Below are 21,642 nucleotides of genomic sequence, written 5' to 3'. Positions count from 1 at the left end.
CAATCTGCAACGGCTTGTCAGCAAACTGCTCAAGCAAAATGCAGAAATGAATATGTTAAACACATTGTAAATGAAAATAAATCAGAGCGTTTATCTTCCAAACATCTTTTACACTTTGTTTTTTGCCCCCCCCACTCACACTGTGTCTGTTTTATCTCCTTCCTTATGGGTCCACAGCTTGTTGCAAGCTTTGTTTATACATCTGATAGCTCTTCAGTGTTAAGTGCGGCACGTACAGCTTTTTTTTCGGTTCGGTCAGTCTGCCGAATGTGTTACCCTCTCTGAGATGGAGAATACCATAGTGAAGATGTCTCTTTTTTTAAGGAGTTGGAAGGGGGGGAGGCAGAGGGCAGGAGTCATAACTTTCACAGACATTTCCTTATCCCTGAGACCCTACAAAAGACCAACTGTGTCAAATGAGAAAAATTGCAGGTGCACATTCCCCAGTGGTGTACTCCCTCTTGCCTCCCACTCTCCGCACACATATTAGGCCATGCAAGCACACACACACAGACAGAGGCTGTAAGAGGAGGGTGGGGGGTGGAAGTAGATCCTTTTTCACTGCGATAATACACTCCTTTCTCTGCCGTGATATGGACTGAGGAAAGGCTTGAAACCGGAGAGGCAGAGTGAGCGATGTCACTCCGCAGCAGGCGACGGCATCGCATCGCATGCCATTTTTATAGGCCCGCTGCAGATGTTTCCCAGTTGCACGTTAGATCTGCGCATACAATGGGGTGCATTCTGTATCGAGGTCACGGTGGGGATGGCGGGGACCACCCTTCAACTGAGCGGTCGGGATTTAAATCCTAGCCTAGCCTCCCATCTGACGCATTACTCTTATCATGGATGAGCTACATGGATGAGGAACGATGTATCTTTAGGATACCAGAGGATACCAGAAGACAATATCTGTAGATTATTATTTATCATGTTTATTGCACAAGCTCTGTAGCTGCAGTGCAAGCAAATACAAGCATAAAGGAATAATATTAGCTTTTTGTTCTTCTTTTATTTAGTTTAGGAGTTAACAATCCAAAATATAAGCTGGTATTGGCCCCAGAGATGTTGCAGGGTGCCCTCTGCTGGACAAGACGTGCAAAATCAACCCTCATAGCATAGTTGAAGGGTGTTTCTCCTGTCTCTTTATTTAAATTTTTCATGCATCGCCTTTAGAAATGCCGATACCGATTTATTGGCAAGTAGCTAATATCGGCCTGTATGTCGAGCCCATCAATAATATTTTATTATCTTTATTTTTATTTACCACCTCACGTAATTCAGAGCCAGAACCACAAATCATGTACTTTCACAGGACTTAACCAACAAGTTAGTACGTGTCCAATCAACGTATCTTTTATCTTATATCTTTTATTCATGCATATCCAGCACAATACTCTGCCAAAACAGGCCTTTTCTTTTTTGCATTTAACTATTGTATTTCACAAAGGCGCATAGTCTCGCCTGCATGTTAATCCAGCAAGCAGTGAAGTAGTTCTTAATATTTTTGCAAAACTTTTTCCATTAAGCATTAAATTGTGAAAATTTTCGTGACCTTTCTAAGATATGTGTGAGAAACCTGAAATTGTTTGCAGGAGTTCAGCCTAAAAATAATATATGCAACCACTGAAGCCTTTGTTTCCCAGTAACAGGTTTACAGAGTAAATTAGTTGTTATTTGAGGTGCCATCCTTTCTCGGTGTGATATTGTAGCACACATCGCAGCTCCACACCTGCTCGTGCGAAGCCATGTATGGCACGTTTTGCCCCAAATCTCACGTTCCCTGCTATTTCATGCGCCTTACACTTGTTGTCAGCTCTCAGTGTGCCGCATGTTAAGAGTTGTAGCCGGATGACTCGATGCGTGAGAACCGCGTACACGTTACTTCATACATATTCAGAAGTCATTATCTCCGCACAATAACCCCACGTCTGATACCTGTCATTTGAAATGCAGAAGAAAAGACGATCAAAGGAAATCATCATAGCCGCGTGTCTCAGATGTAGCGTAGCCACCCAGGCTAATTGCAGCAGCAATGCCTTGATTGCATACATGTGGAATGAGATTATTTCTTCTTCGTGGGTGGTTAAAGAATCACTTTTTTTCCCTTCTCTTTTTTGTTTTTGGCATTCATTTCCAGCAGTAGATTTTTTGACTCCAACACCTTTTATCTCACTTTTTCCTTGTTACTTTTTTCTTCTTCACAAATCCACACTTTCCATTCTCTTCCCTTCTGTGTCTTTTTACTTCTCAACTGGCATCATGTCAGTGCAAACCATTTAGCTTTGCTTCGAGCTAGCACAATCAGCCCTTAAGGCACCGTGACCCAACTAAAAGAGACCTTCTTTCTACTAGAGATGTGCGGTCTTGGTGGGGGATGGGGGCGGAGGGGTGCTAAAATGTCCTCCGTGTTTGGCTCGCGCTATCCTGCAGGACAAGCTGGTGCACTGTGAAGGGAATGACGCCACTGAATCAGCGCTACACACTGTCGGTGGTGTTTTAGCCACGCAGGGAGGAGGTGTAACAAAGCAAGCGGGGGGCCCGGTTTGAAAATTGTCATCCTTGAGCAGTGTCACATCCTTTAGGCGTACGCACCAGCACGATTCCCCAGGGTGAAACACCCATTGGATAATGTATTAAAATGGGCACATGCGCACCCAAACACAAGTGCACGGCACACAAATGAATACATCACAAGGGAGGTAACAAAAGCAGCCAGATGCAGTTAAGTGCAGATACAGACAGCTTTTTAATCTGCTGATATCATCCGGCACATCGAATTGCACCACAGTATATAGGGCAAAACCCCCACCGCCATCCCACCCACTCCCCCTTTTTCATCTCACTGTTATTTGTACTTATGCATCTTAAAGATACTTGAATATTTCAGATGGCTGCCTATAGCTCAACTAGCTTAGGTACTGCATGTGTGAGAAAAAGGATCTTTTTTTATTATGAAAGCGACTCCACTGATACACATAATGGGACAATAGAAAGTCTCTGTTCACCTACAAACATAACAGATGCATATGCATGAAATTACATTTTAATTTTGTCATTTAAATAATTTCTTGTTCTTCATTATGTGCGTAAACATTAGAGCACCCAGCTTTAATTGGTATTAATTCATGCTTTTTGCCCTCGGATATTACACTGCGGTGTAAAGAAAATAAATAAAATACTCGCAGAAGTGTGAGAAAGAGAATTGGCTTAGGTTTATTTCCAAACGCGCTCTGCCACAGAAAACAAATCACCACAATGTAATTCAGACTTGGGTCCTTGTACGAGGGTGCGTTTGATAAAACTGAATGCAAACAAGTTCACGCAAAGAAGGCGACGAGAGCGAGACTCTGTTTGCTTGGATTTGTCTTCAAATGGCAGGAAATTGAAAAATGTTCACCCCGACTTGCTACAAATTCCAAATAAGGGCATATTTTTCATACCGCCTTAATGACACGCTCAAAAGGGAAATTACATCAACAGCCAATATGCTGTTTTATGTAAATACTTTACTCTCTTTCTCCTTGTTTCCAATTCAAACACACATTTGTCTTTCTCAAGCTACAGCAAATCACAAACTGCCGTGTGAACAGCAGATATGTTGCAGCGGCGGTGGTCGCTGTTGTTCTTCAGACTGCTGTGCACACCGTTCAGGATAAACTCGTATGAAATCTTAACCTCATTACGATCACAATCAACCGATTCAAAAATCAGGATTGAGCCAAAAGCAGAAAGTTAATATCAGTTTTGTTGTGACAGCTGGCGTTGTGCTAACCTGGTGGCCACTGTGTTAGTGCTGGAGTTCAGCTCCATTTGCTCTCAGTATTGCACTATTAATACAGTTATAATAAGTAGAGCCCCAGGGATCCATTCAGACAGTGATATTGCCTGGGTTCCTATTCATTACATGAGAAACACATTTTCTGGTGTTCTGTCATCGGTTGGTGTTATATTTTATGTGAAAGGGCCTTTTACAATACTGTGGGTTGCTATGGAAATGAATGAAGTGCACTCAGGTGTTCAGATGAATGGTGCTGCCTAAAGTTAAGCAATAGATATAGCAAGAGATATTCAAGTGTCCTTTAAACCAGAGTGTGTATGCTGAGACCACAGATTTGAAGAATCAACCCGGTTTTATTTATGTAGCGCCAAATCACGTTGGTAGTTGCTTTAAGGTGCTTAATATTGTGAGGCAAAGACCCTACAATCAGATGACCCCCTATGAACAAGCACTGGGCGACAGTGGGAAGGAAAAACTCCCTTTTAACAGGAAGTTTTTAACCTATGGCAAAAACCAGGCTCAGTGAGGGGCACCCATGGGGGAAGACGGGGCAAAAGACACATTAAAAAGTCACTTTTAAATTTAAAAGTAAAATTTAAAAATGTAAAAGTCATTTATGATTTAAAAGCAGAACTCTCTTCATGGTAGGTATGAGCTAAATAAAGTAATATGGAATAATAATAACTGGATATGACAACTGTCTGGTTTGTCATCCAACACGTTTGTTGATGGACTCACACTTTAACCCTTTGACTTGAAGGCTTCAAAGATGTCACCACAGTTATTTTTGAGACAAAGTAAAAATAAACTGCTAGCATTTAACCGACAAAAGCCTGAGCGCAGGCAGGTTTTTAGCACAGTTGTCTACACAGTAACAGTTACTTTCAGCTGCTCCATTATTCACAGTGGGGTCCCCACAGCAGGTAGCTCCACACATTTGATTTGGCAGATTTTTACGCCGGATGCTTTTCCTGATGCAAACCCCCCCAAGGGATTTCTGTCTCCTCCTGGGAACAAACCAGGGATCTTTTGCTTATTAGGCGAATGTATAAACCACTACGCAATTAACTACCCTGTGAGCCGTATTATTTAGCAGAGAACAGCATTGAAAGGTAGCCTAAAACGATCCTCTTGACCAAGTCCATGGTCAAGAGGATCGGACCACTGATTGGAATTTAGTCTAGCTTACCAGATAGCATGGAGTCGGCCTCAAGAAGGACCCTTTGTCACCTGTGTTGGCTTCGTTTTCAGCACAGGCTCATGGCAGTTTGTGAACTTGAATACTGATCGGTATACTTCTTTGTTACCAATTTCACCCAAGTGACAGTCGACAACCTCCGGCAACCACTTAGCAACCCCTCCGGGAATAAACATTTTTCCCTAGTAACAGGAGGTTGCAAAGGGGTCAGCGCCTGGTGTCCTATGTCCCGTGTGAGTGAGGCCTAAAGTTTAGATAAAGCTCATGGTTTGTGGTGAAATGCAATGGTTACCGCGACTTTCGGAGCTTTGTTTCTTCACTTGCCATGGTCAGGCCTCCCTGCTTTTCTGCACAAAATATATACCTTAAAGACGAAATATAACTCTAGTACTTGCAAATTTGTGCCGATAAAAAACAAAACGTGTGCGTGAACACTGAAAAACAGATTAGTTATTCGTGACTTTTTGACATCTTATCAGGAGACTAGCCTATCATCTTTCAGTTAAAAAGTGTCGCTGCTTGACCACAACTAGATTTTAATGTCTCATAGTGCAGTAAAAAAAAGAGATAAGTTGGCTTCTCTGCTCCTTCACTTAAGAAGAGGATGGTATCTCTTAAAACATACTCCTCATTAAGAGCAGATGTTATGGGAGTGACCATGGAAACAAAACATTTTGTTTAAACCTCATAATGGTTTGAAGTGAAAGACTAAGTGGTGACAGCGATTACTGCATATGTCACTTGGAGTTATATTACCGTCAGTTTATATCAGCAACAACTGTGTTTCAGAATGTGATTACATTAGTAAAGGACTGCTATAAACATGGGTTTAAGACGAGTACAGCCCACCTCCACCCCAAAAAGAAAAACTGATACACCACTTGTACTTGCGTTTTCCTCGTCTGAACCACCTTTCCTTGAGAAGTTCACATTAGCAAGGTTGCACTGCAGTTTGTCTCAGTTCACCGTGCTAAACTTAGCTAAGCTGTTGCCTCCAGTACGCTGCTGGGCAATTCCATCTGATGATATGGAGCAAAAGAGGAGCAAGGGAAAGACCTCTTTCCCCGCACACAAGGCAAAAATCAGGCTGTTGTTTCTTTTCTTTGACCTCAATTACTAAGAGGGCATGTGTTGCTATAGGGGCATGTTGAGTCATGTCTGCTCTGGGAGGTGTGCGAGTATCTCCTATGTGCTTGTGTGACAGGGATTGTGTTCATTTAAGACTAGGAGGCAGCGTGCAGTAGGTGGGGGCCAAGGTGCGTTAGTCTTGGCTGCGATGTTCCCTTGAGTGATGCTGACACATCTGGGAACATTACAGGAAGGAGGGGGAGTGCGGAGAGGAAAGGAGAGGGAAATGGCAAAACGATGTCAGAGGCGAGGTGAACAAAGTTGGGCTCGCTGGGATGAGCTGCTGCCACGGGCGCAGCCCTCTCTGCAGGCTCACTTCTGGGTTGGACTGTCTGACAAAAGCGGGACCTCTGCGTGATTTGCATGCAGGAAAGGAAATTGGAAAGAATTTGTACTAGTACACTTGCATGATTACGGCTTCAAAATGACAATCGCTATTATGTGTCATCATTGTTCACTGATTTTTAGAGACAGACTCTTTTTTTTTTTTATTGCACCGTCACGTAAACAGAACACCTCTTTAACGTCTTCACGTCTGTCCGAACCTTTGCACGAAAATGCAATTAGTTCTCATTATTCACCTAAATTCAGTGCATGTCTCAAAAGAAAAAGAAAACATATGAAAAAAGATAGCTGTACCAAAACAACACAGAATTAAAGTAACCATGCACTGCGTTCACCTTTACATCCAGCTTCATTCCTGGAAATTACTCTGTATAAGTTCATCTTTGCAGACAAATAATTTAGTCTTTCACTCCATTCACTATGCCAGCATGGTAGATGTGAATGGTAGACATCGGCGTAACTTTGTGCTGAACATTCGGGGGGTCAAGATCTCTGTCTAAATAAATAAATAAATCTGGGTTAATTCCCAGATGATTAAACATGCAACTATTTTGCTGGTAATAACTGAAACGAGTAAAGAAAATCAACAGTCTATTTATGCAAGATAATCCATAATTTTATTGGGGGTTATATTAGTTAGGTCTGATCATTGAGGGGGTCATAACCCCCCTAACCCCCCTGGAAATTACACCCCTGATGGTAGATACGAATAAAACTCTCTATTTTCTCTGCGACAGTTTGCATACAGGACAGGTTTTCTCGCTTTTGAAAAAATAGATTCAATTGAGTTTTATTTATGCAGTGTGAAAGCACAAATACACTAACCTTAAGCCACTTCATACTGTAAGATAAAGACCCTACAACAACACAGAGAAAACCCCAACAATGAGACAACCCCCTTTGACCAAACATTCAGCGACAGTGGGAAAGAAAAACTCCCTTTTAACAGGAAGAAACCTCCAGCAGAAGCCAGGATCAGGGAAGGGCAGCTATCTGCTGTGACCGGTTGGAGTCAAGGGAAGGGAGATGAGACAACAGGTGCACTGTAGGAGAGAGCAAGAGATTAATAATAACGAATAATTAATAACGATTCAGTTTCTGATTAAATATCTTTGATGCTGGTTGGTGATTTCAATGCGTCTTCTTGAGCTGGATGGATGCAGTGATGCGCTGTTGATGTTTTACACTTGTGACCATTGCATTGTTTTTCTTGGCCTTTATGCATTAATTATACTCTACCTGGTGTCTTCTCAGGTGGTTGAATAAGTTATAATGCGTGCTGCAGACACACAGCACTCTTATGTGCAATCCAAAGTATTTCTATAAAGATCAGCTTCAAAGTAACGAGCTCTTTGCCTTTTTAGTTTTGCGAATGTCTCTCATTTTTAACGTCACTCATCCAGACCGTTCTACGAAACTTCAAGCGATCGTGGTCATGGAAAAGGGGGTTTTGATCATGTGACGACTTTCAAAACAACCTAGTTAATCTCAATACAAAACAAAGAGTTCGTACAACGCTGCGAGAGAATCGGGGGCAAGCTGCGGAGGATTTGACCTCAGACTCTAATGTTGTAATTTGCACAGTAAAGTGTTTTTTAACGCAAGACCTCGATGGGACTTGCTTCCCATTTCCTCATTCTTTTCTTGTCATGGTTACGCACTTAATGAATTGGAGTAGTGATTAATTAAATGGAAGTGCTCGCTGGATGGAAAGACACTTCACCTCTATGTTCTGAGTATGTGAATCAAGCCTTTATGGAGTGATGAGCCACTTGTATTTGTTACCGGCGTGTGCAAACATAAGGCTTCTGTCTGCTGGAAGCATATCACAGAGAGAAGGGGAAGCTGCTGAGCTCTGCAGATTTCGCTCCACCTAGTGACCAATTTATTAACTCTTACAGTTATTAACTTGAACTGTGTCAATACTGCGTTGCGGTAGGAAAGAAGAAAATCACTTCCAGTGATTGCTGCGCCGTGGGTTGCGTCAGACAGAAGGTGCACGCGGCTTCTCATAAAAACATCATCACCACGTGAGGAGGCCGAGCCAATAAGCTGGAGTAGTTTATTACATCTTCACCGTATCTCTATCCCTCAGCACTAATTTGTTAACACCGAGGACCTCATTTCGCTCCGGGCAATCACAGCCAGTTTGACTGACAGTTTACAAATTTCCACTGAAAATGAGGAAAAAAGACCAAAACCCCACCATCAGTCTTCCCCCCCCCCCCCCCCGGCTGGAATTTGCAAGTTCGTGGTGTGTTGCCAATTAATGTGCTCAAACGTGCGCTGTTGAACGGGAGCAGAGGCAAAATGAATGGCTCGTTCATTTGGCGTGGTGAATGGATATCTGGGTGCTGTCACAATGAGTTATGCTAATTGTGCTTAGCGGCATCATTGGTCAGTGTCAAAAGCCATCAAGTCGATTTGAGAAGTTTGTCACGATCATCCCCGTGGTGGGCTCATGGATTTATCATTACGGAGGTGTTATCCGTCATCCCGGCTGCAGGTTTCGATAAAACGCCTTATTGAGTCCATTTTTTTGGGGTTGTTGTTGTTTTTCAAGTTTCAAAAACTTTTTTCTTTGTCCCGGAAGTTGTGTGACCGCCTCGATCGCGCACGAGCCTCGCATTTTTCACGCTCAGCAGAAAAACGATGTTTTATTGATGCCGTTCTCTTAAGCGCTCCATCTGCGGAGTTCTTTGACAGTTCAGTTCCTGGATAATTTTGCACTCCCCCATAAAAAAAGCCTTTGAGATTTCTCCTGCCTTGGGCCATATGTAAACGTAATTTATTTGGGAGAACAATTTGCCTGAACTGTTTCTCACTTCAAGATAAATAATCCCTCATGCATTATTGAAGAAGCTATCCCCCCCCCCTTTCTCCCAAGCAATTCACTGAAAAGCAGTCTTGTATGTGTGTGTGCGACTTATTCCACCCCCCCAACCACTTCAACTTCATGCCCACCAGAAAATGTCATTTTTTGCAAACTAAGAAGTCGGTGTGACAGGCTCCCATTGGTCTAATCAAATAACAGGATCCAGATTCATGCGCTAATTAATCACTAGCTCTGGGGGCCGGACCCATCCAGTGATTCTCGGTGGAAAACGAGACATTTGATCTGTTGAATCAGCTCCCTCGCCATCTCCTCCCCTCTCCTCCATCTATCTTACATTAATTCAATGAAGTCAGGAGTTCATTTGAATGCAAACTCCCCCCCGCCCAGTTTAAATTGTCTGCTGCTGAAAGCGAGCCTCTTTTTAAGAATAAAATGTTAAACTCTTACATATTCATAGCCTAAACATCTTTTTCTCCCTTTTTTAAAAAACAAAAACAAACTAGGAACATATTTGGGTCTCTGCCAGATTCTGCCTAATTGTAGAGCACATGTTTATTGGGAAATTATCTCCCGCGTATGAGCTTGCACTCTTCAGCTGAAGCCTGCGAAATGATCTAAAACTCTCTTGTTAGGAGCCGCACATGTCCCCGACATCTGTTTTTCCAATTGATGGTGGCTCATTTGGTGGGGTTAGGGGGGGTTCATTGTAAATGTGTGTGGTGGTCGACCTTAATTGCGCCTGCCTGACATGTTTTCTTGGGAGATGAAATGGAAAACAAGCCCCCGAAGGACCCCTGTTTTGTTACGAGTGCTGACTTTTAAATGTCATCGTTCTCTGTCTGCTCTTCAGTGCCTCGCGGTTCGGGTGGGAAGGCGATGGGGTCTGGGCTCAGTGTCAGTGACCCGAGAATGAGCTTTTTAACAGCGAGATTTCTTAGCTTGCTGTCTCACCATTTGCCACTTACAAACCCGCAATCAGGAGGCCGAAGCCCCCACCCTCGGGGTGATTTTTAAAAGCTCTGCGGGGGTGCGACATTTTCCAAATGACCATTTTTCTGTCTGACCTTTCTGTTGACCTTTTTGGCGAGTAATTGCAATTTTTGAAATATTCATTTGTGAGTTATGTCATTTGCAAGCATCGTGATTAAAAACACTGCTCGCATGAAGGCGGTGGAAGTATCCAGCCCTTTACGCTTTGCTTACCCCAAATCACTTCTTTCATATATATATATATATATATATATATATATATATATATATATATATATATATATATATATATATATATATATATATATATGTATATGTGTGTGTGTGTTCAGCAGAGCTCTTGTCAAAGGAATTATCCAGGGAGAATCTGCAGTGGAGAAAAGAGATCCACACTGCATATAAATACACCTCTATTAGTTGAAGAGAGGGAAAGCGAGATGAAGTGAATAGAACATGGGAGCTTAGGGTAGAGGATGGACTTTCAATAAGACTATTTCGATTTTCAATAGATCTGACAATGATGTCTGCAGGTAGACGGGGATGCGTGCAAGCAGGGCGAGATGACGGCTCTGGCACCTGAGGAATATGAGCCCTATCAATCACCGCCTCCGGGCACAAATGTAATTACACTACAGTTGTTGACTAGCTGGGTAATCTGAGACATCACTGGCCTGCTTTTACTCGCCTGCATTAGGGGATTGCTGGTGCCCATTTACGGCATCGTGTTCACCGCTCTCTGATGTTTTTTTAATGTTTCTTTCGGGGGGGATGCTGGCATCAACTGAGCCCTTGGCTTAGCGCTGCGATGAGGTTTGAGAGAATGACTCTAAGATTTCATAGCAAATCAATGAGATCGTATTTATCGAGATTAATGCAGACTATTCAATAGGGCCTCTTTTTTTTTTTTTTAAACTGAGGCAGCTCTCAAAATAAGCATGCACACTTAAAAGCAGGAGGATAAATAAACAATTAATTCTTTTCAATCAAAGTCAATTACACTTTAGACATTTAGCTAAGTGCACCTGCCGTATTCATCCCGTGTTATCCCCCTTGCTCTGCTGTTGTCACTTTCAAAGAAGTTTGGTGTGATCCACAGCGGTGCTTTTCAGGGGGTGGAATAAATATTCCCATTAAGAGGGAGATAATTGATGGCTTTCATCGCCACTGAATATAACAATTCCAATCGGTGATATTTCAATGGCAAGCTCACGTAAGATATATTCATTCCAAAGTATCACGAAGCATTGCAGTACTAAACAAGGCAAAACAGGTATTCGACAGAACATCACTTCATATTCTCTACTGTTCACTGGTTTCACCATACTTAAGCTATTGTGCAGAGGTCTGGGGCAATAACTATAAAACCACATTACATTCACTTTTTACTCTTCAAAAGAAAGCAATTCGAATCATCCACAATGCAGGTTATAGGGAACATACAAACTCACTATTTTTGCAGTCTGAAATATTGAAAATTGACGATATAGTGAAATTCCAAACAGCACAAATTCTATTCAAAGCAAAAAATAAAGAACTGCCAGGTAATATTCAGAGTATGTTTTTTTTGAAAGAAGGAAGTTATAATTTAAGGGGTTTTTGTAACTTCAAAACAATGAAGGTACGTACTACAAGAAAAGGCTTTTGTGTTTCTGTTCAAGGAGTGAAACTATGGAACAAACTGAATATGGAATTAAAGCAATGTCCAAACATAAAACTGTTCAAAAAGAGTTATAAAAATATGATCTTCTCGATCTATAAAGAAAAGGAAAATATTTAAATTAAGTGAATGTCTCTATTTAAAAACAAACAAACAAAAAATTCATGATGTGATATTATAGTATATAGTATATCAGAAATCTGTTCACTATTTTTATTACAAATTATATCAGTAAGGAAGCTGACTAAATATTCACTGATAATTTATGGGACAGGGGTGGGATTAAATAAGTGTATACTTCTTCCCACTCCCTTTCAACATGTAAATTAATCAGAATGTTTTTTTGTATGTAATTTGTATAGTATATTTTTTTTCTCTCATTTCTTTTCTAAATGTACTTGTATATTGTTCACATGTTGAAATAAATTACCAATCAATCAATCAATCAATCAAGAGTGCTTTACTGTGTTGGGGCTTGAATGATTTATGAGACAAAATGAAATGACACAATAATGAGGGACTTTGTTGTTTCACCTCGCCGTGTGCCTTTGTGTTTTCTCTGTTTAGCTCCAGGGAAAGATAAAAAGTGGTACTTGGATGACTTTTTAAACTGCTAATGGTAGAGATTGTGTCCCCTTACATAAATACGGCATAATGATCTATTATGGGACATACACAGTACTGTGCAAAAGTCTCAAGCCGACCCTCATTTCTTTATATTCCCCTGGGAAAATGGGAAATAGGTGCAGCAATTTATTGGAAAGAACAGAGTTTGGACAGTTCTAACAAGCTTGAAAGTCGATATTTGGGTTGACCAACTTTAGTCTTTAAGTCAGCCTGAACTCTCTTAGGCAAGATATCTTGTAAGTTCTTCAAGAAGTCTTCGGGAATAGTTCTCCGTGCTTCTTTAAGGACATTCAAAGCTCTTCTTTGGATGTTGGTTGCCTTTTTGTTCGGTTCTCTATCAAGACGATCGCAGGCTGCTTCAATAACATTGAGGTCTGGGGATGCTCGTCTATGACTGATAGCATTCATTGTGTGTTTTTCTACCAAGGCATGCTTTTGCTGCATTGGCAGTGTGGTTGTGATCATCCTCATGCTGCAAAATACAGCCTATCAGATGCTTTCCAGATGGGATTACATGTTGGATCAAAATGTGACTGTACTTTTCATAAGTATAGACCGCTGTATATGTTGATGATGACTGTTGCCACCAATTTTCAGATGCAGCTCTCAGGTCCTCTGTCAGGTCTTTTCTGGGGGGTTTTCCCTATTGCTTAAGGACATTTCTAGTCCAGTTTCTTCTATTTTTTTAAAGACACACTGCAATCCATGCTTAGATATTCCAAGTTTTCAGTTAATAGCTCTTTTAAAATCACCTTGTTGGTTCAAAACTACAGTTTTATTCCTGTGAAACTGTGTTATCTTTGGCATTTTTCACAGACTCAACTGAATAAATTGGAACAAATGTGTTTTTGCAACCTAGCTGATAGCAACAAAGTGCCTAAAGATACAATTTAAAATTCTTTGCTAAATTGTCAGTTGTGTGTAGACACAACACTGGTTCCTGCCTTGAGTTAGATGTGTTTTTATGCTTGAGTGATTCATAGGTCAAGATCTGGGCTGATAATGAATGAAAAAGAAACCTGGGGAACTATTGCTTAAGACTACTTTTAAATAAATCTGGGTCTGTGGAATAGGGCTGAACGATATATCGCATTTGCGATAATATCACGACATGATCAAGTGCAATTTTCTAACCGCAAAGGCTGCGATTATACTCTGGACATGTCCAAATTCATGGGCTGCATCCTCCTGAGGCCGCATTTGTAGACCGATTGCGTCACAGCGACGCGCCGAAGGCTGTCCAAATTACTACCATATCCCAGAATTCATAGCGCGGCCCAGCCAAACTCCAGTTTCCAGCAATGGCGGCCGCTACTAAGTTTTAAAATTACTCATACTAATCTTTCTGGGTCACAAAATAAACTTTTAACATATTTTCAGGCGAGAAAGTAGTTGTGTAAACATCAAATATCTGCTCGGTTTATCAAGATATCCCATATTTGCAAAAGTGCTTCGACGTTTTCAGAGGCGTCTGCTACCCACCAGCTCGACAGCTAGCCGGGAGCTCGAGGGTTACTGATGCGGCCGAGAACGGCACAACTCCCGGCACATCATTTTCAGATCACCGCGGAGTTTCGCTGCTCGGGTTAAACGTAATATATAAGTCACTTAGACAACCTAAAAATGTTATTGTTGGGCTTTTTTCAGTGTTTTGTTTGTTCGTGAGTAAATCGGTTTGGCTGAGATTAAAGTTATTAGATTAGATAAAATAAAACTTTATTAATCCCCCGGGTGGGTTCCTCCTTGGTTTTCACACAGCTGACTAAACGTCAAACAGAAAACTTATTAAACAAGTATGAGACAGTCGAGAATTTACACCAGTGTCTGGTTATATTTTAGATAGCAAGAAGCAGACGGCCGAGTTTATTAAACTCCACCGAGACAGCGGTGACGCTAATCAGAACTAGACCGTCCAATTTCACGCCTTTAAATTTTAAAGGCGTGTTTGTGTGTGTGTTTATACAATTGCTATTATGTTTGCACTTTATGTGTAATGTTACTGACTGCAGAGATCAGTAAGATGTGTGTATTTTTTATTTATTAGTTTTATTTATTTAATATTATTTTTTAATTGAATGACTGTCTAGTAGTTCACAGATGTCGAAAAACTGAGTGTGGTAAAGCCACTGATTTTGTTTATGTATATTTCTGCAATCTGCACATTGTACTGACTTTCATTTTAATGTTTACACCAGGGTTCCTTGTCAGCACTTTATGCTCAGATGTTTGTAAGCTAAAAATAAACTATTGTGTATGTTCAAATATACTGTTGTGATTGAAGAAGTTAAATAAAAATGTCAGTCATCAATTCATGCATCACCTCATGTCATCATAACAGAGGTCTGTCTTCCAGGAAAGAACAGTTTAAAATTAATGTAATATAGTATTGGCCATACTATATGATGTATTGCTTGTCTTTGTTTAATAATACAGAAGACAAAGACCTTAAAAAATAATCGCATATCGCATCGCAATCGCAATATTGGGGCAAAAAAATCGCAATTAGATTATTTTCCATAATCGTTCAGCCCTACTGTGGAAGCAAATTAAAGAAATGAGGGGTGGCCCAAGACTTTTGCACGGTACTGTATCTGCACAATGTGGATTCCATGAAAGTTCACTGTGAAAATACAGTAAATTAAGTAAATCTACTAATTTACTGTAATGCACAGTAATACAATTATATCCACAAAAATCTGGCAGGGTTCTGTATTAAGCTGTTTGATTTAGGTTATAAAGAAAGGCATTTACTCAAAGTTATTCCACTGGCTAAAAAACACCCACAACTACATTACTTTTAAAAATGTCTTTTATTTTTAAAGTGTTCAGTGTTCATTTCCTATATTTGCATTCGATGGCACGATACCATAGGGAAGACGCGAGAACAAAGAGTTCTGCAACAGATGGTATGGCCCCCACAGAGCCTTGATCTCAACATCAACCAATCCGTCTGAGATTACATGAAGTGTCAGCTCGACATTGTTGCGCCTAGCTGTTTTAAGATATGTAATTAAACATGATAAGCCGGTCTGACTTCAATAAAGCGGCAGTACTGGGAAGAGCTGGTAAAGAAAGAAACGAGCCGTGCGCGGCGGCACAGCGCTGGACGAACTTGAATGTAACTTCCGTCAGAAAACCGTCATTGTTAGTGCTTTGCTTTGTTTCTTGTGTGAATCACAACCAAACAATGAGATGGCTGCAAAAGGGTGAGGAAAAACGAGAGAGCGATGGATGAAAATTGTACACTTCACACATCTCAGACGCAGCTGTTTATTACTTAAGCATTTGCCGCTTCACACCCAAGGTGATGGATGCCATAAATATATATTTAAAACTGTGACAAAAGGTTCAGTTATCTTGGTTTGTATGCTATCACCTATTCTAGGATTTTCATTAGCAAATAACACTGGTTTGTGCTTTACAGACAAGTACGCTCTGTGATCGTGGATTTAAATAACTGTGACTGATGTGGATCCTTTCATTAATTGTCTTTTTTCAGGAGTTTTCAATTGCGTGACCTTAAAAGTAAGAATTTTTCCCATTTGAGCTTTTTAAATGGAGACTTCTTGTATCTGCAGCAGTTGCACTCGACTTGCTGATGGCGTATTTATGATATGATTGAAGGCTGCGGAGGAATGATTAAAAGGACCTTGTGGTGAGATTATTGTCGCTGTTGTTGTTTCCAAGGTCAAAATGAGCTCGTGGTAAATGGACTGCACTCGCATAGCGCTCTTCTCCATTCACATTCATACATAGCTCTTTATTGTATACATACTGTCACAAACACACACGAGTGACACATTGGGGCCACGTTTGGAGTTTTAGAGATACATGTGGTATCACCCACTCTCGTTTTCACATGTGGATTCACTCCGTGTGCCTCTTTTTCTCCATCTGTCCTCCCTGATGAATGTCTGTGTTCCATGTCATCCAGCGCTGGCTTTTTCAGTTCAGACACTCGTCTGAAAGGATGTTTATAGAAATCCGTAACTGCCACAGTCCTCCTGCAGTCACTCAGGCCAATGTTTACGCTTCTCGCTCATTTTTTATTCTCGCTGTAAACACAGAACTTCTCCAGACTGCTCTGCACATGCCGTGTTCGTGCGCGACTGAGTCTCCGCAGATGTGCGTGCGTGTCAGAGGAAAGGGAAAAAATGGCAACCTTTGGACGGCCGCCTCTCAGCCTCACTGGGGTCTCCCGGCCATTTTGGCTCTGCAGTAAACAGCGTATTTTTGCCAATTTGACTCCCATTTTTGGCTTGAGGCACAGGGCCACCTTTTGACCTCCTGCCTCTCGCCTTTGTGTTGTCTAACTGAAAGGCATTGTTTCACCTTAAAAAACAAAGAATCTGGCGCTTCTTATGATTTATAGATTTTAGTCTAGAGGGAAATTTCAACAATTTACTTGGGCCACACTCTGCTGTGGATCCTTTGCCTTTGTGTTTCTGCCTGTCTCTAATTTCTCAGTTGAGTGCCCATGTAATGAATGTTTATTTTCTCACAGCCAAAAGCAAACACCGTGTCCATTTCCTTATGTTTGATCTGTGTAGTATCTCCGACTCTCTCTTTCGACAGCTCCTGGCCTCTCCGGGGCCCCTGTGTTAGCGCTCATCCTCCCACTCCAAACAAGCAGCGTCCTAACCACCCACACACTCTAGAAAAGGGTGGCTAACCTCTTCACCTATGCCTCTGTGTCAGACCTTTTGATTGTATTTTCCTGCAGTAGTATACACTTTTTAAAAAAAATGCAGGTCTGAGCTAACCACAACTGCAGTATGAAGTTGCTTTAACACTTATTTGTAGAAATATTTTCACCGGTAAGAAGAAAACGGAAATTCTCACACACTGATTTATTTATTTATTTTGTATTCTTTCAGCCTTCAGTCGAGCACCCATCCCCATGGCGGTGGTGAGGAGGGAGCTGTCGTGCGAGAGCTACCCCATTGAGCTACGGTGCCCGGGCACTGACGTCATCCTGATCGAAAGCGCCAACTACGGCCGCACTGATGATAAGATCTGCGACGCAGACCCAGCACAGATGGAGAACACACGGTGTTACCTTCCAGATGCATACAAGATCATGTCTCAAAGGTACGGACATAAATTTGTCTGAATTGTAGTAAATATTCTTAATCGGCTATATAATTAATATTTAAGAGTTCAAGCTGAATTATAGCAATCAGCTTTGCTATGAAACTTAATTTCACACTGAGGACTTAACCAGGTTAAAAAGTGATGAAGTAAAAAAAACTTGAGTACTTCCCCGTAGACACCTGTGTTAAAGGTTCCTGCTGTACAAACGAACATGTTTACAGTTCAGGATGAAAATGGTTGTAGCTAATTTTCCCTTTCATAGCTGCATTTTATTTTCTATGAGGCTTAAAATGTACATTAAGGGCTGACAGGTAAATGCAAACACAGGTGGCTATAGATGGTTCTGCCTGTTAGTTTTTAGGTCAGGAGAGCCAAGTAACTGGACTACTTTTCTTCATGGGTGTTGGTTCTGTTTGGAGAACCAACCATTTTAAATGCTGTTATGTGACAAATAAAGTGGGAAGTCTAAGAAGTCACATTTGCTGAGTGAAAATCTAGCATCTTATTTGTTTCTTAACACTAATTAGATCCTATTAGTGTCTATGTAATTAATCTATAGAGTGTATGGATGCAGCTTGCTAGCAAAGCTAACTGTTAGTGTTAGCTAAGTGGTAGCATTAGCTTAGCTAGCAGGCTAACTCTACTTAGCTTTTTTCCGTCTAAAAGTGGTCACATCTGTCCACAGAAACTTTTATAGCAATGGTCATAAATCTAACGCTGAGTATTCATTATGCTAGAAGACAAAATCATAGATAATTTGGAGGCTACATCCATATTTTATATACAGTCTATGGAAGCTACAGCTCCCATGTAGAGCTACATGGGAGCTGATATAAATAACCTAAAACCGCCTTCCCACTGAAAGCTTATTAGCCTACTTTGCTAGCTTTCACTTCATTGTGGGTTACAAACTTAACCGTGCAGTGTGTTCTCCAAAGTCTACTAAACAGGAAGTAGTCAAAACTGTACATACTTAGCTTTAGAACGAAATTACAAGATCCAAAAACCCTCCTACACCGTTTCCAAGAATTGTGGTGGAAAAGGGTCATAATGACGATTGAAAAATATGCATAATAGATGCAGTATAGTTATGTTTTTTTCTATCCTTGGATGAAAAAGAGAATTTAAAACACATTCCCAGTCTATTTTCTTTCTTTTATGCAGCATCGCTAAAAGAAATCCAGGGCCACGATGCAAGGTCTTTTTATATGCACTCATTTTAAAGGTGTATTGTTGACCACAGCAGATGATGATAATAATAATAATGATAGGTTGTTTGGGCTCCCATTCAGAAGACTAGCTTGAGACTATTTGCATGCATGAATATGTTCACACACAGGCATGCTCAGAGGAAACAAATTGCTTTTTGCTCTTAAATAATTGCCATATCTTGAAAACATAATCAACCAGTCTTGTGTTAATGAGAAATACTTTAATTCACACCTGAGGATTGCTGATATTTAATAAAAAATTAAAAATGTCTTCTTTTTGAAACATGTTTTCTTAAAAGAGTAGCTTTTTTAATATATTTTACTTACTCCCAAGAATGTACACACTTTATTTCAATACTATTTGGGTCTGGTTTGAGACCAGCCCTTGAGATTTGTTAAAAGTATAAAACAGAGCTCCAAGTTAACAAAGCCACAAAATGAATGCAGAGCAGATTATTAGGGTAGGGTATAGTGCATACACTTTTCTCTGTTATGGATTAATTTGACTGAGAAAACGAGTGAGCCACAAGCAGCATTAACCACAAACCTCACCATACCTGGCTGCTAATCTGTGCCAGCCATAAATTTAAACTGACACAAATCAATGATCATTACAAATAATATGAACAGGTTATTTGTTAAAGCAGAAGAAACATGTGTGATGAGTTTCACTGCCAGAAGTGAGCTTTGTTTTCAGAGTTATGAGCCTGTTGTGCAGAAACCGGGACATGGAGGCCTATTTGTCAGGCCAGAGAGCGAGGATGCTCTTACTGTACTTCGGCTTTTTGCGTGTAATAGATTGCTAACATTAAGGCAATATATAAACAAGTTTTCAGTGTTTGAAGCAAGTTGTATGAAAGCTCAGGGAGAGTGCCGAGTGAATATACATATAGTCAGTCTTTGGTGTGTTGTTGACTTACTGCAGCACTTAAGAGCAGAATAAAAACTCCTATCTGCTATCATTCTAAGCATGGTTTCCCTTGCCTTTGAGGTCAAAACACCCTTGAGCACTCAGAAGCGATGGACTTTATCTAAATTGCTGCTCTGCATTGACTTTGTCTGCCTCATTTTATTTCCAAAGCTGAATGTATGTTCACCTCTACTTATTTCCAGAGCTTTAGTTCCAGATTGGTCACGGCCCCTTGAGAATACTAATGGACGTTTGGGCTTTATCAAACTATTGCTCTTTGCTTTTTAGTTTGGTAACACAGAGTTCAGATAATCAGCTGTGTGAAAAGCAGCCGATGCTAAAACGAGGTAGTTTGAAACATGTTGTCAGATAATTGATGCACCCTGTAGCTCCTTTGTTCTCCGAGCCGCCCACTCAGACGAAAATCCCTGCAGGAATGAATCAACGGGTCCTGCAACTGTCAAGAACACAAAACTAGCATAAAGTAGCAGGGACAAGTGTGTCTTTTTAGCATCTCATTTCTACCGGGGGTGTCTCAATGATGCTTAAAGGGAACTACAACCTGATTCAGAGCCAGGGCACTTTGTCTTGGGAGAGGAAGCTGCTGAGTGGATGAAAGGTGTGGGTAGCATGAATTGGAACTGGGAGGGAGGGTGGCAAAGAAGGGATGTGGTCGTGGCTTTAGTGACACAGCTAGGCATTAGCATGCGGGGGTTAGCACAACAAATGAATGGCCACCTCCGACTATTTCACTGTCGAGCTGTCACAGGCGTTGCTAGGCACCTGCGGCTAAGCTCATTGGGGTTAAAAAGGAAAATGAGCCTGAAAGAGAAACAAGCAGTTAGAACAGACAAAGATAAGGCCAAAGCCAGGACAGGGAGATTATGGATATTCATGTCTTTTTATTTTTTAGTTGACTAACTAAAAGACGTTCCTTCTTCACCTCATACTTTCCTGTCTCTGTCCATAGCCTAATCACTGGAAACAATCCAAACAAGGTACGGTAATAGTCTGATTAGAGCATTTACATGGTTTCCAGTAACCTGATTTCCCCCTGATTGTGGCTTTCATGAGGTATTTGATTACCGAGCTAATTTGTTAGGCTACAAAAACACACATAATACAGAACTTGGCTGGATTAAATATATATTCTTTTTAAAGAACCACGAATGAAACATTTGTGTTGAACGGCACTTCTTTTAACGTAATAACTGACTAGTAGTGCTGAAAGTGTCTTACTCTAATCGTAGTGTACGTCTGTTCGCCAACTCCTCCTAGATAACTTAATCAATCTGAATGAAATTTACAACATACACATCTGTAGAACTTTTGGGAATAATTTTTAAAACACTCAAGTCCTTAAATTATATATATTGTGTTTGGCAGCTGATCTCAAACAGCTACATAACGTATACGTTACGGATACGCTTATACAGATATTTCGTGTACGTTACACGTACGTTGTTGTTTCTGGATTCGATTAAGTATGTCATGCATGTCTTTTAAATATATGTTTGGCAAACAATGACACTATTAGTGCCTGTGGCTGGTTATTGGCTTATTGTCTGATACCATGAATATGTAGCTTGCAAAGAAAAAGAAGACGAAATATAAGCATCAAAAAGAATAACATAATAAAATAACATACAGGTCTGTGTTATAGTACACGAGCGAAGCAAACATGTGCAACAGGCCTGTCAAAAACAGCCCTACAGTCAGTAAAATAGGTTATTGGTTAAACTCCAACAGATAAACTAACGAATATCTGACTTCCTGCGTAACCTTTCTGCTAATTATTCAAAACCCCACAGATGCGTTCTCATTCTGAAGTATGGCAGACACTGTTTAGACTTCAGCCAGAGTGA

At 40.8% G+C, this 21,642-nt stretch overlaps 1 protein-coding gene across 6 annotated transcripts in view; it reads left to right on the top strand.

Annotated features, from left to right (window-relative positions):
* The window catches only part of LOC146675131 (adhesion G protein-coupled receptor L3), a 279,742-nt gene that overhangs the window by 84,382 nt on the left and 173,718 nt on the right, over positions 1 to 21,642 (top strand). For all 6 annotated transcript variants that reach the window (XM_085400200.1, XM_085400203.1, XM_085400201.1 and 3 more), the window contains one exon: positions 17,440 to 17,653. In XM_085400200.1, the coding sequence (XP_085256326.1) occupies positions 17,440 to 17,653 (214 nt within the window). The remainder of the gene's footprint in view (positions 1 to 17,439; positions 17,654 to 21,642) is intronic.

Source organism: Rhamphochromis longiceps, linkage group LG3 (assembly GCF_057381845.1).
Source record: "Rhamphochromis longiceps isolate RC_006_pf linkage group LG3, R_longiceps_female_GT1.1, whole genome shotgun sequence".
Taxonomy (NCBI): Eukaryota; Metazoa; Chordata; class Actinopteri; order Cichliformes; family Cichlidae; genus Rhamphochromis; species Rhamphochromis longiceps.
This window is presented reverse-complemented; position numbering and strand designations above follow the sequence as displayed.